The sequence below is a fragment of the Rhinolophus hipposideros genome, assembly GCF_964194185.1.
Source record: "Rhinolophus hipposideros genome assembly, chromosome: 18".
NCBI classification, from domain to species: domain Eukaryota; kingdom Metazoa; phylum Chordata; class Mammalia; order Chiroptera; family Rhinolophidae; genus Rhinolophus; species Rhinolophus hipposideros.
In genome coordinates, this window is record NC_138064.1 from 21,339,843 (window position 1) to 21,358,396 (window position 18,554).

Below are 18,554 nucleotides of genomic sequence, written 5' to 3' on the forward strand. Positions count from 1 at the left end.
TTGTTTGGGGTGATTAGCTATTCAGTCAGTTATTATTCTAACTTAAAAAGTTATGATGATGGCTTTCTCATGCTCCATGAAGTTAATGACAAGACCTATTGATTGGGTCATCTAGATATTTCTCCAGTCTATAAACTTCTCAACTACCTCTGCCTTGTTTCTAGCATTTAGACAATATGACTATACTTGCCCTTCATAGGTTTTCCTGCCCCCAGGTTTGCCTATTTCAAATCTTGCCTATTTCAAAGATTTGAAAGATTTGAATCAAAACCAGAGAATGGTTTAAACTTAAATGTCCCATTTGCTTCTCATAGTCTACCTTATGAAAGAAAACAGCCTTCATTGCTTTCCCCATGGAACATTGTTCCTTGTTTTAATGCCTACTCCTGTTGTCTTCTCTTTATCAGTTGCCCTGTTCTTTATCTGGCTATGTCCTGTTACCCTGAGACTAATCTTAGGTGTAACCTTTTTCAGATGCTTCCTCTCATTTGTCACCCCCTCCTCTCCTGTAGGGTGGGTCAGATCACATGCTCTTTCTTAGCACCTTGTAATAGCTGATGCATGTCCTGTCATTTTACTTACTGTATTGTACTTGTGGCAGCTATAGTGGGCACATGATAGATCTCAATAAATATTTGGTCAATGAATAAAAGAACCTTTTATGTAGAAAAGGCGAATCCTCGTATATATAAATACTATGGAATTTTAAATGGTGCAGTGGAGGCAGAGAATGCGCGGACTGAACCTTCTACCTGGGAAGAGAGAAGGCTATGCTTATGAGGGAAGCCTTGATTCACGGAAGGTGGAAGTTTTTGATTTGAAGGGAACTTGATAGAGGCTCTTGCTGGAGAGGGAAGGTAACCCATCCTGCATAACAGAAGAGAACAGGTCCTGCTCATGGAAAAGTTATGTATTTCAGAATCTTTTTTCAAAGGTCATTTTGTAAGGAGGATAGACTAGATGGCAGATGGGAATCCTAGTCTTGCAGGCTATAAAGAAGGTCTGTCTTGTCTAAGGTTTTGGTGGTGAGGAGGGGAGGGCACCAAGATATATTTAGGATGTAAAATATAATTAATTAGTTGGATGTGAGAGTTCAAACAGGGCAGTCCAAGATAACTCTGAGATTCTCTTTTCAGTAATTGAATAGGCACCGATGCCTTCTTTTAAATAAGAGAATATAGGAGATATTTGGGATGGGTAATGAATTTAATTTTATACATGATGAGTTTTAGATACCTGTGAGAAATTAAGTCAGAACTGTTCAGGTTGCAGTGGTTTTAGAAACTCAGGTGGTATGTCTGGGCTGGAGGCACAGTTTTGGAAGTCACAGTACATATGAGGTAGTTATAAGTGCTGGATTAGAAAACAGGGTTACTCAGGGATTGCATATACAGTAAGACGATGGAAGAGTGAAAACAGCATCCTGGGAATTGCAAGCTTTCTCCTGCTTAAAGATAATCAAGGATATATGTTCAAAGCAATATTAATTTTCCTGGATCTCTTTTATTTCCTTTTATTCTTTCCTATTTTCACAGAGTTCGAGAAGTTTCCTCTTTACAGCCCCCTATTTGTGATTTTCTAATTTTCCTCCTTCCCTTTTTCACTGGATTCTTTTTGAGGCTATTAGTTTATTTGTCTTTGAAGTGTTTGTTGTCAGACTAAACTAGGGAAAAGCAAATGCTTAAATCAGAAATGTGAATTCAAATCCCTTCATGAAATGGGTGTATGTACTTACACTGTTACTTCCAGAAAGAAAGGCTTTCTGCCATTTTTTAAACATTATTGGTTTGTTTATCTTTTTTCCCCCACTTTGATAGCTACAAATAAATATTTTGTTTTTTTCACCAAAACAGCTAGCTGTCAGAGTACGATGATAAATCACAGCTTTGGATTCAGCGTCAGGTAAACCATATAGCTAGCGTTGTTACTTGGCAATACTGAAGAGTTCCTGGCTCATTTTCATGGGGTTGTTGGCACTCAGATTTATGCCACATGCCTTGCTGGGATGTGATTCCACTCATTCCAGAGTTTTCTGTGTTTCAAGAAAAGTCAGAAATCCTGATTTTTAATGTTTTTTTTTTTTTAATTGTTTATCCAGAATTTAAAAAAAAAATACCATTTTGGCCAAATAAAACATTCCAGTTTTTGATCTCCTCAAACCTTAGATTCTTTGTAACAAAGACCAACCAGCATTGCCTACTTAGGTATTCGAGATGTGTTCCTTCTCTTACATACTTAGGGTAAGAGGAAATTTGACTGGCGCCCCAGAAGATTGTGGTGGCAAAGGAGACAGGCTCGATCCCTCGGTTTACAAGACCGAGTACTAATGGGGCTCTCGAGTCAGATGGGCTGAGGCCTGTCTCGACAGTAAGTATCCGGCAGTGAATCGTGCCGCCTTCACTATCTCATTTGTTGAGGTGCAAATGCTGGGCACCTTCATCAGTGACTGGAAACTGGAGCGGTTGATTAGGATACTTTCCTGTTATTTTATACTGCATGTTTAAGTAGAAAATAACAACACTTATATACTCTTTGGTGTTTTGTCCCAAGAATGTGCCCACATGAATAATGTTTTTGTCAGTGAGTTTCAAGTTCTGAGCACAGATGTACTAATTGAACTTGGAGTATAACTTATTAGGACTCTGTCTGTCTGTCTACAATTGATAGGTAATTCAATTTACCTATCTACCTACCTACATAGCTACCTACCTAGCTACCTATTTTTGTTGAGTCAAAGTAAAGAATTTGCATAGGAAACCTCCTATTCATTACATAGGAAAATTGGGGAGATGTGTTGGAACTGACCTTTGGCTTTTCTGTTTGTTTTCCTTGGGAGGGAAGAGTAATGATTCTTGCAAGTGAAACTTTCATAGTTTTGATTGTGCTTGTTCCCTTTTAGCAACAGCTTTCCCTCGTAAATAAATTCTATTTGTATAAAAATTAAGTCTTACAATTAAAAATATTTTTAAAAATGGGTCACGAAGTGTTATGATTTGATTGCTGGTTCTTGATCTAACTGGTTTTTTACCACATCAGATTAGATCATGAGAAATTTATACAGTAGTCATCCCAAGTAAAGGAAGTGGGATTTTCTTTGGCGGGGAGGGGAGTCTCGGTGGAGCTCCTTGAAGTATGTGCTAATGTATCATGTCAACTAAAATTCTGATCATCTTAACTATTTTCCTTAATTAAATGATACATATTTTATATATGCTTATAGTTTCTCTTAAGGTTTTCCGTATCAGTTTTTGCTCTCTAGTTTCCTGTTCTAAGATGAGAGATTATGAAACGTGTGAAATGAATCTAGGTAATTTTAATATCATGTAAAAATAGGCTTTTTGCATTTTATTAAAAATTGTATCAATTTTGAGCCGTTTGACTTTTAGCATTGTTTCTTTTGGGCATTGATAAGGCTGAATATCAGTTTATTCTAATTTATGACTGGTGCCATCTTATTATCATTCTTTCTTTTTGTAAAATCATCTTGTACTTGTGATTATTTCTATGTGGTTTTTTTAAAAAGACTATTTTTGTAGAGCAGTTTTAGGTTTACAACAAAATTGAGAGGAAGGTGCAGAAATTTTCCATATGTTTCCTACCCCCACACATGTATGGTCTCCCTCTTTATCAGCCTCACTTACCAGAATGGTAATAATTTGTTTGTTTAAACCAAGGATGAACCTGTTATTAACACAGATAATCACCCAAAGTCCATAGTTTGACCTTGGGTTTTACTCTTGGTGTTAAACATTCAGTGAGTTTGGACAAAAGTATAATATATATCCGTCATTGTATTATCATACAGGATATTTTCACTCCCCTAAAAGTTCTCTGTGCTGTGTCTTTTCATTTCCCCCTCCAGTCCTCCTTCAGCCATTTTTTTTCCATAGTTTTGCCTTTTACAGAATGTCATATGGTTGGAATCATACAATATGTAGCCTTTTCACATTAGCTTCTTTCATTTTGTAATGTGCATTTAAGGTTCTCCATGACTTTTGATGGCTTGATAGGTCATTTCTTTTTAACGCTGAGTAAAATTTCATTGTGTGGATATACCACAGTTTATATATCCACCTATTTTAGGACATCTTGGTTCCTTCCAAGTTTTGGCTGTTTTGAATAAAGCTTCTATAAACATCTGTGTACAGGTTTTTGTGTGGCTATACCGTATTTTGTTGTGTATAATACACTTCCATGTATAATGCGCATCCACGTTTTTGGCCCAAACTTCCAGGGAAAAAAACCTTTCATTTTAATTGTTTAATTCAAATTTTTATTTGTTTACATTTATGTGCTTGTTTTTTGTATGATAAAGGAATTTTAGCATTTATTTTTTAACATACACATATTATGATACAAGAAATTTTATGTACCGGTAACAAATTTACGATACTCGTCATAGAAGGCCAAGAACTCTTCATAGTTGCAAGCTCTTCTAAGTTCAGCAAAGCCTATTATCATATTCCAGCATATTATTTTGAATATGGATATTGTTATTGATTTCTAGAGTTACACTTTTTAACTCATAATCAACTAAAATAATTAAAAGCATATAAATACAGAATTAGTACTGCCCACACATAATGCACATCCTTATTTTTTCCTCATAAATTTGGGCAAAACAGTGCACGTTATACACGTCAAAATACAGTAAGTTTTTCACTCCTTGGGGTAAATACCAAGGAACACGTTTGTTGGATTGTATGGTCAGAGTCTACTTAGTTTTGTAAGAAATTGCCAAACTGCCTTGCAAAGTTGCTATATTAAGAGCAATGTGTGCGAGTTCCTGTTGCTCCACATCCTCTCCAGCATTTGGTGTTTCAGGTGTTCTAGATTTTGGCCATTCTAATAGGAGCAAAGTGGTGTCTCCCTGATGACATATGATATGGAGCATGTTTTCATATGCTTATCTGTATATCTTGGGTGAGGTGTTTGTTAAAGTCTTTGGCCCACTTTTTAATCAGAGTTGTTTATTTTCTTACTGTTGAATTTTTAAAAAGTTCTTTGTATACTTTACAGAATAGTCCTTTATCAGTCCTTTCTCCTAGTCTGTGGCTTGTCTTTTAATTATTGCGATACTACCTTTCATAGAGCATAAGTTTTTAATTTTAATGAAATTCAGCTTATCAATTATTTCTTTGATGGGTTGTGTCTTTCGTGTTGTATCCAAAAAAGCATCACCATACCCAAGGTCTTCTCCTATGTTATCTGATCTTCTGTGTTATCTGCTGGAGCATAATAGCTTTTTTGTATTTTACATTTAGGTCTATGATTCATTTTGAGTTAATTTTTGTGGTGGGTAGAAGATCTATGTTTTAGATTCTTTTTTTTTTTTGGATGCAGATGTCTGGTTTTTCTAGCACCATTTGTTGAAAAGACTATCTTTGGTTATGTGTAGTTTTTTGGAAACTTGAATAGTGCATTTATCCCTCACAACTTACTATATAAGTAAGTTCCATTTATAAATGGAATCTTTAAATATATTTAGACATAAAAGTATAAATAGCCTTGAGCATTGGGATTAAGTTCAGTAAACAAATAATATTCTGTGTCCTACTTTGGGATCGAAGAGTCTTTTCCCAGTGGCACACTCTTGAATAGCCTCAGCATTTGAGAATCTTCGTTCACTTGGAGTTTTCAGTTTTGAAAATTACAAAAACTTACAGTACATAAAGTTAGTAACCAGCTTGGGGTAATATAATACCATTTTGATGGAAAGAAGTGGGTAACTGTAAAGAAAAGAGATTGATTTTTCTTGTTTCACTGCAAAACTGCCTTTTAAAGAAAATTTAAGAGGACTTTCGATACTATTTAAGCTATGGAGACTTCATCTTTTCTGTATCCCCAGACACTTTATAAATGTTTTTATTATGGCACTTACCACATTAATGTTATCATTTCATGTGTATTTTGCCTCTTAGTTTGTGAACATATTGAGGGCAGAACTGTCTGATTCATCTTTATATCATTAAGGCCCAATGGATAGCTACCTAATTATTATATGAAATCCTCAAAATAATTATTTTGAAGGTCAGTTCTTATATAAAATGTACACATATCCACATACAAAACAGGATGTTAAAACCCATTACTTAGTTCTGTATTTAAAAAAAAAATCTTTTTGGTAATTGAATAGGCAATTGCTCTACTATCAACTCATCATAGGAAAATTTTAATCCCAGCTCAATTCCCTGGGCTGTAAACATGTAGCATGTTTGTGGCCTGTTTATTTCCTGCAGTGGTTGCTTAAGAAACACAAGTGTATTTACTAAGTGAATTTTGTGATTATTGTATGTGTTTGAAAAAATTTTTAATGAAAAATTTCTAACAAATGTAGAAAGATTAGTATAATGAACTCCCTTCCTCAAGCCCAGCTTAGACATTTTTCAACTCATGGCCAATTATATTTCATCTATACCCATTTTCACTTTTCTCCCCACTCTCTACTTCCAGAATTATTTTTAAGCATATTCTTGATATATGATTTCATTTGTAAATATTTCATCATGCATCTTTAAAACATAAGTATTTGTTTTACTAAAATCGTAATACCATTTCACTGGCTAAAAAAAGTTAGTAACTTGTTTATATCATTAAATACCCAGAAAATGTTTAGAATTACCCAATTTCTTTTTTCCCTCTTCATCCTTCTCCCTCGTCTCCTTTTCCCACTGTATTATTATGTTTTTTAAATCAAGTTGAATAAGCTCTGCATATTGCAATTTGAACCCACAGATTCTCCTCACCTGCTCCCCCTTCTTTCTTTTTCCCTTGTCCTTCATTTGTTGAAGGAACTGGGTGGGTCTTTTGCCTTTCAGTGTTTCCCACAGTCTGAATTTTGCTTAGTTCATCTTCATGGTGTATTATAACATTTTCTCAGTTTTCTGCATTTCCTTAATCAGATTCAGGTTTGATTTTTTTCCTTCCCCCTGCCCCCCAGCAAGGGTCATTCATAGATGGTGGTGTGTATTTTTTTTTTTTTTAGAGGTATATAATGTCTGCTTCGTGTTGGTTTTCTCTTCCTCTCCCTCTCCCTCTCTCTGGCTAGATCTCTAATATATTAAGGATTGCAATATGGTGATATTCTAATTCTGTCATTTCTTCTTTATTACATGGAGTATTTCCTTAAAGAGAAATTGAATTTTCATCAGCTCTCTGATTAGCCTGATAAATGCCTAATTCTCTATCACTTTTCAAAAAGAGTTGGTTCTTTAGCACTTTTCAAAAGTGATCTTCAATGAAATGAAAAAAATCTCTGATTTCATGAACTCAAATATTTGAAGTGCTCCAACCCATTGCATTGAATTAATCATTCTTAATGATATCATCTTTAGCCATTGGAGGCCTCTTTAGTTTGTCTCCTGAGTCCTTTTGACATACCCTCAAGTAGGCTTTCTGGTATGGCAAGGTGCTCCAGGCCTATCTTAAACTCATTTCCTGCTCCAGACTTCAAATCATCTTCCTCCTTTGTTTTAGTGGAACTAATTTTTTTTTTTTTTAACTAGTGAAATTTAACATGGTTTTTGAATTTGTTTTTGTTGTTGTTCTTAGGGTACATACCACTAACAATTCAAATTACTATACGTAAAATCAGTTGAAATAGTTTTCTCTGTGTGGTTATTCTATACTTTTTATATACAGTATACAGTTAGATTTGTTTGTTTCACTTTGCTTTTGATTTTGAGAGAGATTGCTTTTATATGTAAAATATTTGTACTATCATAAAATCAGATCCACAGAACTAGGTATTTTCAGAGTTGTCTAGTTCTTTCCCCATCCCCTCTACCCCATTTTCGCCATTCCTTATAGATCATTATTTTTTAAAGTTTCTCTATGTGCATACATTTTAAAAAATTAAGCAAGTATGCACATTTATAACTGTCCCCTTCCCTGTCTTAGATGATTGGTAGCAATACATATTTTACTATTATGTAATTGAATTTAAAATGATAATCAGGATAAATATTCTGATACAAAAAATACAATTTGTTTAAAATACGTAGAATTGGTATTTTCTCATATCTTGATGGATTCTGTTAGCTCCCATAATTAGAAATTTAACTGTCATATTTGGTAGCTTTAAAATTTTTGCTTTAATTATTTTTAAGGAATACTCTTTTGTATGTCATATACACATGTTTGCATATATTTGGGAGTGACACATACATATGTGTCACACACACACCTTTATCTGTCAAATGGAAACATAAGGAAAATAATCTATTTTCTTTCTTTTTGATGAAGATGGGAAGTTTATTTGAAAAAATCATTACTATTTATTTATTGAAAGTTATTAAGGCACAGCAACAATATGTATAGCTAGAAAAATATAGTTTCTGAAAAGCTCTTCTGATTTATTTATTTCAACCTTGTGTATCTACTAAACCTTTTATCAAAATTCATGAAACGTTGGTAAAATAATTTTGCAATTTGAGGCTTTGATTATTTCCTAGAAATCTGTCAGAACTATTCTTTGCTATGTTGCCCCATCCACATTTTAAAAATTATATTATTCTCCCGGTAATAAGAAAGCATTAAGTAAATAGTTGTTAGTTGCTTCTAGTCCCTAATTCAGTGATTCCCTTAGTATGGGATGTGGGGGTGGGGAGGGGGGTCTGCAGCCTAATGTAGTTTGTATCCTAAATAAACAAGTGTATATAATGAATGTTTCTACTGTTATTTCAAATTGTTACAAATATTTTGTAAATGATAGAATCTAGTTTAAAAAACATTGAATTTATTGTAGCTTCTTACATTTTCTTTGTCATTGGATGCTAGAAGTCCTAATTCATAACTACTGCTCGAATTTAAAAAATGGTTTTCCAGGTAGTCACCTACACATATGTACATAATTCATTCTTGAAAATGTGTAAAACTTGAACAATAGACTTCTGTTATAAGGGAGAGGGTTCTATTATCAAAGAGCTGAAAATACATGAGGGGTCATGTATGTATACCCTAATTATCATGGGCACCCCCACTTGGGAGAGGGAAGAAAACCCCCACAGGTATCCAGTGGCCATTATCTTTACCAGCTGGGCAGTTAGCCTCCTTGGAGAGAGGACCATTGATTGCGATGTCTTCCCTTTCCACAGGCCGTCGATCCCCCCTGACTCAACAGCTGGATTGAAGACTTGTACCATAGAACAGTAGTCTTTAGTCATCCTCACAGGGATATCTTAAATAGGGGTGAGGGAAAGAGGATCTTTGTTCCCTTCTTCCTGGAGCATGAAAAGAGGGGTTTGGGACCAGTTCACCCAACAAATGTACTGATGAGACACGTGTGGCTGCTTCTCTGTGGTTGCCTTCCCGAAAAGGAAGTAATGATGTGGGTTGGTGTCTGCATATGTTGAGACAGCCAAAGAACACTGTTTCTGTACATGAATGCCATGAGAGAACAAGCTTTTGGATGACTTTTTTGGAGGGTGGTGCTTGGTGTGGGTTTTGCTGGTAGGAGTGTGTAGTGCTTTTTAAAGCCAAAAAGTGGGGGTGAGGAGGAACACTTCAATTTAGGGTTCTTTTTCACTTTTTCTTCACCTTTTCCATTTCTTGTCCTTTCCCCTTTCTCCTGTCTTCCTCTTTTCTCCCTTCTTTTCCCATTCCATCCCCCATTTCACTTCTCTAGTTAGTAAGTTAATTAATTCCATATTTAGTGAGCTACTTGTTTGTATCAGATCTTGGTTAAATTACATAATGTTGAATGAGACAAGGTTCCATGTGAGGAGCACATTCTATTGAATTACTTAGAGAAGAATTTCCAGCTTACTGTAGATGGAACAAGGTGGGAGGAAAATTATAGTTGCAATAAGGCCACTCTTCATAAGGGCACCTGTTTTTGTTGTTGAACTCATGTATAATTTCCGTGAGCCAAGTTGGCACTGAAGTGGTATCATCTTTAAGATTCTCAGCCCTATCTGCCTAGCTGCCCTATGCCATATAATATGTTAAGATACACCAAGTGAATTTAACCGAGAGTGGTTGACCCACTCTAGTGAGACTCATATCAGAGTCCAAGGTCCGTTCTGTAGGAGCTCTGACAATTTATTCTTCATGTGGTCTCAGATAGCTGTTTCTGCTTAGCCCCAGTTTCCACACGCAGCCAGGACAGTCTAGGTCTGGCTCTGCATTGAATTAGCTGTGTCATTATGAGCCAAGTTACTTAACCAATGTGCTATGGGTAGACTTGACTTGAGAGATGATCTCACAACTCAGCCCATTTCATTGTGCTCATGGGGATTTTGAATCAGAGAGCGGTTTAGTGATTTTGCAGAGGTTACACAGAAATTTAGTGGCAAACTGGAACCTGTAATTTCTTTATGTTCTTAGTACTCTATTATGTTCCCTTTCCTATCATGGGAGTCTGTGGTGGGGATCAAATGGATTAATTGTCAGCATGACTTGCTAGGTATAAAATATCATGAGGTAAATTATTTCCACTTGCTTTCTAGTGTCAGCAGGCATATGCAAACTTTTGCACTGTCATTTTTTGATTCTTAAGCATCTTGGCAACATGGGTCATTTTTAATGACTTTGTGTGTCCCTGCGCTTAAGGCCAAACTGATACATGTAGTTATCTCGGCACACTAATATATTGGCACCCTTTGAAACCAAAATTCTTTCCATTACTTATATAGGGCATACATGGATAAACTGGTCGTCTAATAAAAATTACACTATATATTCAGACCAAGGATTTATTACATTCATTACAACTAGTTTTCTTACTAACTTCTTGGGAGGCATGTTAAGTTGATTAATACCAAGATAAAATAAAGTACTTATTTATGATTTTAGCATTTTTTTCTTATTGTCACTTTTTAGGCATTTAGGCATTTAGCTGACGAATTTTAAGGTTCATTAAAGAATCAGGATTGGCCTAGAATCCATTCTCATTTTTATACTTAGTGGTGTGATGTGGGCAATTTTTACAAACTTTTCTGGGCCTTAGTTCCTCTGTTGTTAAACTAGGAGTAATAAGAGTGATTAAGTTAAAATTTGACCACTGGATCGTGGCTGGACTGATTTTTTCTCCACAACAGCCACATGACGTAGGTGAGGAAATGAAGGCCTGTAGTGGTCACACAACGAATAAATAAATAGCAAAGGTGAGATTTACTCTCAGATAATCTAACTCCAGAGTCCCTACTTTTTGAGCACTAAGCTATACTACTGTCTTGATTACTTAGGAAGTTCTGAGAAGTTAATGGTAGGGTACGTGGAATGCTTGGTACAGTTCTAGTTTTCACAGCTTTTTGGGTTATAGAATTGTATAGTTATGTGGCCTTAGAGGTTAATTTAGGGAGAATTATAAATATGTGAATATTCCTTGGTTCTAAACAGTACTGGTAGCTTATTAGAAATGAAAGAAGCACAGACCCAGACTCAGACATACTAGATCAGAATCTGCATTTTCATAATCTGCATTTAAGAACCCTAAAGTTTGAAACTACTGCAGTGGATGATCTTGAAGGAGTTTCTTTCAACTCACAGTTAGTGGATCAATTATAATAGAGCAACAGCCAGCGTGGATATTTCATAGTTAATTATATATTTAGAGAAAAATGGTATATATAAAGGATTATTTTAATGTAAATGACTATAATGTAGATTTCTTTCTATATCTGGCTTTCATTTTAAGTCACCTCTAGATTTCTTTCTATATTTGGCTTTCATTTTAAGTCAACTATTGAAGTAATACTTCTTTGAATTTGTACAAGGTTTCTGACATAGTATAAAATTATCCTAAACTTTATAATCCTGTATTATATTAGGAAATAATTAGAACTCAAGATTTTTAAATGGTATTGTATGAGGTTAAATGTTTTTCTTAATTAATCTCACCAAATAATAAGATTGTAATATCAGCTAATTATATATATTATTATATATATATGGGAACACTAAGAATAACCTAAAACGATTATTTTTGGACAATTCACTATTCTGTCAATGAACAGTATAATATTTGAAGTTAACTATTATAAGAGATTTCCTTCAAAGCAAATGAGCACCTGACTTGCTTGATTGGAAATGTTTAATTTTATTAGTCTGTGGAATATAAAAATTTCTCTCAGAAAGGGTCTTCTCTTACAGATTGTTTTTTTACTGTCACATTTGTTTAAATGTGACAGTAATTTCTTTTTTGTTCACTGTTAAATCACTACCACCTGACACGTTGTAGGCATTAAAAATATTTGTTAAATGAATGAATAAGAGTTTGTTTTTGATGATTTTACTACTATTTTCAAATGAATAAGAATAGACTTGTAAGATTCTGAAAATAAGTTTTTAGACAATTGAATGTCTCCCCCATGTTAACTGCTTCATTAAATGATCTTCCTCGTATTAACTAATTGTGATTATTCTTTGAAAATTTCTTTAATTGTGGAAGATATGATTCAAACAGAGTAAATAAATCATTTATGTTGTTTAAAGCAAACACCTGGTTAAGACATAGAACACTATTAAGTATTTGAGAAGCCCCCGTGTCCTGCGGTTGCATACTCCCTTTCTTTATTCCCAGGGATAGCTAAGCTACTTGCTTATTTTCATTCTTAAAACCTTTGAATATATCTGAATGTATCCTTCATAAGTTGTTTATCCTTGAAAAACTGACTAGCAAGCATAAATCTAACTATGTAAAGAAAAAGTAATATTGTTAATATTAGATCAAATCTTACTGGAGGAGGTTGGTTGAATAAAGTATCTGGGTCATAATCTGGTTTCAGTTTTCATGAGAGTTTACAAGAACTCTCTTCAGAGGAAGTCAGTGGGTTAGATTTTGAGTGAATTTTTGGAAATAGCATCTGTTTTCCATAGTTGGGCATCTGGCAGTACTGTAGTGTGAATCAGGTAGCGGGTGTTCAGCATAAGTATTGTCAGAGGGGCAGAACTGCTCTCTATTCTCACTCACCGTGCCGACTTTGAGATCTTAGAAATACGTCAGAGGTGAGGGCAGAGCAGAAACTTCATCAGCACTCATTCCTCTGGTTAAAAAGATGAGAGTGGCTAAGATGAGAAAAAAGAATAATAAAAATACAAATAAAAAGAGTTGTGCCAGCCTTACGTAGAAGACGAAATAATAAAATTCCACTGAGTGATGTAAAAGAAGATATAAATAAATGGAAAATATTATTTTAGGGTGGGAAGACTTTTACATATTGTCCTTAAATAAATCTTGTCCAAGATTTCTGTTCATGTGTCATCTAATCATTGAGAGCTTCTTAGACCAACCATATGCTGTTGCTTTATTTTTCTCCGTAGCACTTATTCCCATCTGATATGACTATGTGTTTACTTATTTTTGTCTTTTTTTCCCCCTTCTGGAATGTAAAGTTATGAAGATATGTACATTTTTGAGGACATGCTTGTCTTTCTCCCCTTACCAGAATGTAGACTTCTGAGAGTATGTTTTATTCATTGTGGTTTCCCCAGCACCTTGAGCTTAGAGCACATAGCAAGCAGTCAGTGACTGGTCAATGAATGAATACAACTGTCTTTTCTCTCATAATCCACAGCACTTATAGTCTATTCTATAGTTTTATGATCATTAATTTTGTTCAGTTTAGCATCTTATAATGCTTTCTATTATTTTCTTTTGGTTCAGTGTCTAATTGTTTCATTCTCTAAGACATTCTTCTCTGTGCTTCTTGATGGCAGAAGTGGGAAAAGTGCTTCCTTTGTATATCTCACAATACAAGGCAAATGGATGTAGGGACTTATTGAATTGAATACATTTATTCATAATGACTTAAATTGCTAAAATCCAGTTTTGCTTTGGAAAATATAGTAAAACTGTAAAGTACAGTATAATTCTAAACAAAATAGGTTTTTTTGTTTAGTTCTAAGGATGGAGAATTTTTGGAGATCTTTTGTTGAAATGGTAATTTTGGTATCTGGAAGTTGGAAGTTTTTCAGTTATAACTTTACAAATTTCTGCACACAATTTGAATAATAGAAAAATATCACAATTTTCAATGAGATAAGGATTTCTTACCTTGAAACTTTAATTTTAAAAAAAGTTTTGTCATGTTATAGTTATGTTGATACTTAGCTTTAAAATGAAATATTTTAAATAAGCACAATTTTGTTCTAAATAAGCACAATTTTATAATCTACATTTTATGTTTTGTGTATATAAATATACAAATGTTTTTATACTTTGTTGTCATTTTTCATGCCAGCATATTTTTCAACAGTTTGTATAACTGTTTCTTGTTGTATCTTTGCATTGTCACTAGTTTATAAAAAAATCATTGTTGATATTCTATAAATCTCTTTCTACATACAGATTTTGTATATTGTCTCTTGGAAATAAATTTCCAAAAGTGTACTTAACATTTTCAAAAGTAAATATTTTAACATTTATTGAAACAATACTGTAAGTGTATAAACAGAGAAATTTAAAACTTTAAAGGTTTTGTTGGTTGTCTTCTAATTCATATTTATTTAAAAAGAATTTTTTTTTTTGCTTTATTTCAGACCAGTCTGTCCATATGGGGATGGGGAAGCCTTGGCATTGTCCTTTCTCTAATAACCTTTGGACCCTTTGTAATATTTTATTTGGCATTTTATATCCTCTGCTTTGTGGGTGGGTAAGTATATTTATTCAATGATAATTTTATATTAAATATATCATGTTCTGTTTTTCAAAATTGAAACAGATGACCAAGAAAAATGGAAGTATGATTTATTTGTGAATGCTATTTTTACAAATTGTTTTTACCAAGTTTGAAAACGAAAATTAAGATACCTATAGAAATAAAAATAATGATGGTTATTATTTGTACCAGAAATGTAGTTATCTTTAAAAATAAAATTTACGTTTTCAATTATATATACTTTTTTGTGATAAAAGGGAAGTTTTAAAGATTTAATTTTTTTTTGGTGTTACTCCTCCTTGAAGGTTGAAATTTCCTTATCTATTATAACAAGATAAATTACATTGAGATGAAACATCAAGGTTTACATAGTTAGAGATTTTGTGTCATGATTAGAGTTCAAACAATGTTAATTATTTCCCTTAGGGAATGCTGTCTTTTTTTAAAGAAAATTCAAATACCTGATTTTTCAGTTTTCTCTTCATGGTTATTCAGTTTACAATGTTTATGCTTTTTACCTTGCATTGATGAAATTTTACAAGAGAGGTGTCAGTCATGATTTAGTATAGCTTCCTGTACAGATCATTTGGTATAAGACATGAATTATATATGTAAGAAAATGTATAGACAAAAGAGATGCTTATGATTTACGTACTCTAACCAAGGTAGCTTAACTGAAATGAATTTGTTAATAGATGTGTGTGTAAAAAACATGTATACAAGTGGACACTTTGGTCAACATTGCTCAAGCAGTAGTTCACCGTAATCAGAAGTGTCTGGACTCTGATGGTAACCACTTTGAGCACCTCTTGTCATTGCAGAAGTCAAGCGTGACTTGTATTCATCTTTCGTTATTGGTATATATTGAGTATTACAATTTTAATACAGTTTTCCTTTCTTTCCTTTTCGGCACCCTCTGTATAATAACATTAATGTAATTATTTGTGAAATGAATACCTATGGGTTCTTTTAAAAAAATGTTTGAGACCCTCCCCCCCAAATTTGGAAGAGTTGTTTGAGCTTATAGGTTTAGAGGACTTAGCTGAATTGAATAGCATCTATAAACTGTCGCCTGAGAGACTATATAAGACACTAAAGGGGTGGCTTCTGAATATATCTACCAACTATTACATCTTTCAGGATATGGGTTTGAAAGTCATGTGTAGCCATTTTTATAGGGATGCTGCCCACTGATTGTTGAATGAGTAAGAATTAAGTTGAGCAACTACCTTAAGAACTATTTGTAAAAACTCCTTTTTATTTTAGATTTAGTATTATCATTAAAATTGTTCAGATGTGATACTGTGTATTGAAACAATTAAGAAATAAGCGGTAAGAATCAGATAAATGGAGTTCTGAATATCTCTACTGATTATAAAGATGATTGAAGACTAGATCTGTAGCCACTTGGCTTCTTAGTTACAAATCAGGCTAGAGCTGCATGGTTGCACCTCTCCTCCATAGGGTCATGGCTTCTTTACTGATTGGAAAGAAGATTGTCTTGAGGAGATGTTTCTTTGAAAGGAGAGATTTCTTCTATTCCACTCATTGAATAAGCCCGTGGCAAAAGTGAAGGAGAAGGATTTCCCAATACTTCTGAGAGAGAGGAAATTGCAGCTTTGTAGAGGAAGGTAGGGCAGCCCTAGGAACCCTTGAAAGATACAAAATTGGAAAATTATTTTTTAGACTTAACTGCTTCATTTGAAATTTGGGAAAGGGAGAAGGGAGATGAGTCCATTAATTTTAAAGTCACAGATTTTTTTTTATTGTTTGTTTTTATGCATCCGCATATTTATTCCTTTGTGTTCTGGCATTTCTAAGTTTGCAGTAAAAGTTTCAATATGAATTTTTTTCTCTAGTCTGCAGTGGGGCAGATATCACCTTAAGGAGCCCATTCAAATTTCAGTAAAACCAGGCACTTACCCTAAGGAAACAAAGAATTGCTGACACACTCACAGGAGGTGTTTCTGTGTTAAAAAGTTTAGAAAGTGGAAACAGCTCCTGGCGTGGAAACAGCTCCTGGCGTGGAATTCAGGAGACCTTTCAGGAAGGCAATGTTAGCAGGCTTCACCCTGTGGTATGCTCACCAGTGGGTGAGCAGGGCAGGACTGGGGGCCACAGCTGCTTTTGGACAGCCTTGTGCAGAGTGGTGAGGAAGTCACCAGAAGGTCTTCTGTCACATTTTGTTCAGGGTCCAGCTTTATAAGCTAGTGGCCTCTGAGTATAGGGTCTTCTCATCAACACTTTGAATATTATAGGAAATACTTTCTTTCCTTCAGTTTTATCAAGCTGACTATTTATCACAAGAACAGATCAGAGGTGGGGGACAGGTGTTTTAACATCCATGTGGAGATTGACAGTCATGACAATTCCCGCAGCTATAATCGCAGACATACCAACAATAGCATCAGTCATGGTTGCATTGGCACCTCGCAAAGGAATGATGAATAAAGGTCTTGCAGTCTTGATTCCTTTGAGTAAATTTATAACTATATGAAGATATGAAGGCATGTGTATCCAGGAGCCATCTTTACGTTTCTTCATGAACTGGTCAAAGAGGAGTCTGAAGTCCTTGCCCCAGTTGATGTTGGGGAGAGAATGACTTTTTCAGAAGAAAACAACCTCTGCGTGGGTCCTGGGTTTCTCGCCAACCCACCAGGATCTTTGCTCCCTTTTTCAGTGTGCTAATTTATCAAGGAATAATTTTCAATTTTTTTTGGATACTTATAATAGTTCTGTAAAAAATTTTAGATAAGATGGGACATTGAAAGGTGTGGGAGGGCCGCTAAAATCTCTAGATAGTATTGAGTCACATAGTAGATTCTGAAATTCCAAGTTTCTGCTGTGTCATAAGTTGATCTGATGTTCTGTTCCAGACTGTTGATCCCAGTGAAAATCACTGCCAGAGAAAGGGACTTCTACTTATGTATTGGCAAGCTTCCCCATATCATCTCATGGGGCTTAGGTGATTAAGCGCTCCTACTGTGTTTCCCCGAAAATAAGGCCTAGCCAGAGAGTCAGTTCTAATGCGTCTTTTGGAGCAAAAATTAATATGAGACCCGGTATTATATTATATTTATTATATTATAATAACCATGTCTTATAGTAAAATAAGACCAGGTCTTATATTAATTTTTGCTCCAAAAGACGCATTAGAGCTAGGGTTTCCAGGCGGGAATTCCCGTCGGTTCTCAGGAATTTCTTTTGCTTTCCTGTTCCCGAATCCCGAGATATAAACTGTTTTCTATTCTCCACGATGAATCAGTTCCACAAAGTAACTTCCAATAGTACCGACCACCTGGGTTCAAGCAGCTGATTTTTCTGATTTCCCGACCAACTTTTCTTGGGATTCAGGAATGGAAAAGGGAAATAAATTACCGAGCACAGGTGGGAATTCCTGATCAGAAACCCTAGTGATAAATAGGAAAAATGTCCAAGAGATGCATTGTGAATAGTACATTTATTTCCCATTTTGAGTATTGCTGGGTTCAAGGAGCCGATTTTCCCGGTTTCCCCATCAACTTTTCTTGGGATTCGGGAACGGGAAAGTGAAAAAAATTCCTGAGAAAGGGTGGAAATTCCCGCCTGGAAACCCTAGTTAGAATTGATTGTCCGGCTAGGCCTTATTTTCGGGGAAACATGGTAGGTTATTCAGTTGGTCAGTGAGTACCTTAATTCCTGAGTCAAATCTTTCTTATTTTGGCTCTAATTATGAAGAATGCTTGTCCCTTCGTTAATGTAATTTAGTATAGTTTAATGAATGCTTTGTGAATCTTAAAAGCTAAAAAGGGCTTTTAAACAGCAACATCGAATGAAAGCATTTCATATTAAAATCATGTCATAGTTTTAGTGTGTGTTTGTGTAAGTTTTTAAAGAGATGCTTTTTTTGTTCTTTTCCTTATTTAAAATGGAAGTTTGAGAGGTTTCCTATGGAAACCACCTTTTTTTTTTTTT

At 34.6% G+C, this 18,554-nt stretch overlaps 1 protein-coding gene across 10 annotated transcripts in view; it reads left to right on the plus strand.

The window, feature by feature from the left end:
• Positions 1–18,554, plus strand: part of SNX13 (sorting nexin 13) — a 119,126-nt gene that overhangs the window by 21,454 nt on the left and 79,118 nt on the right. For all 10 annotated transcript variants that reach the window (XR_013995373.1, XM_081080090.1, XM_081080093.1 and 7 more), the window contains one exon: positions 14,482–14,594. Coding sequence is in view for 9 of the 10 variants with exons in the window: in XM_081080090.1 (XP_080936216.1) it covers positions 14,482–14,594 (113 nt within the window). In the remaining variant the exon portion in view is untranslated. The remainder of the gene's footprint in view (positions 1–14,481; positions 14,595–18,554) is intronic.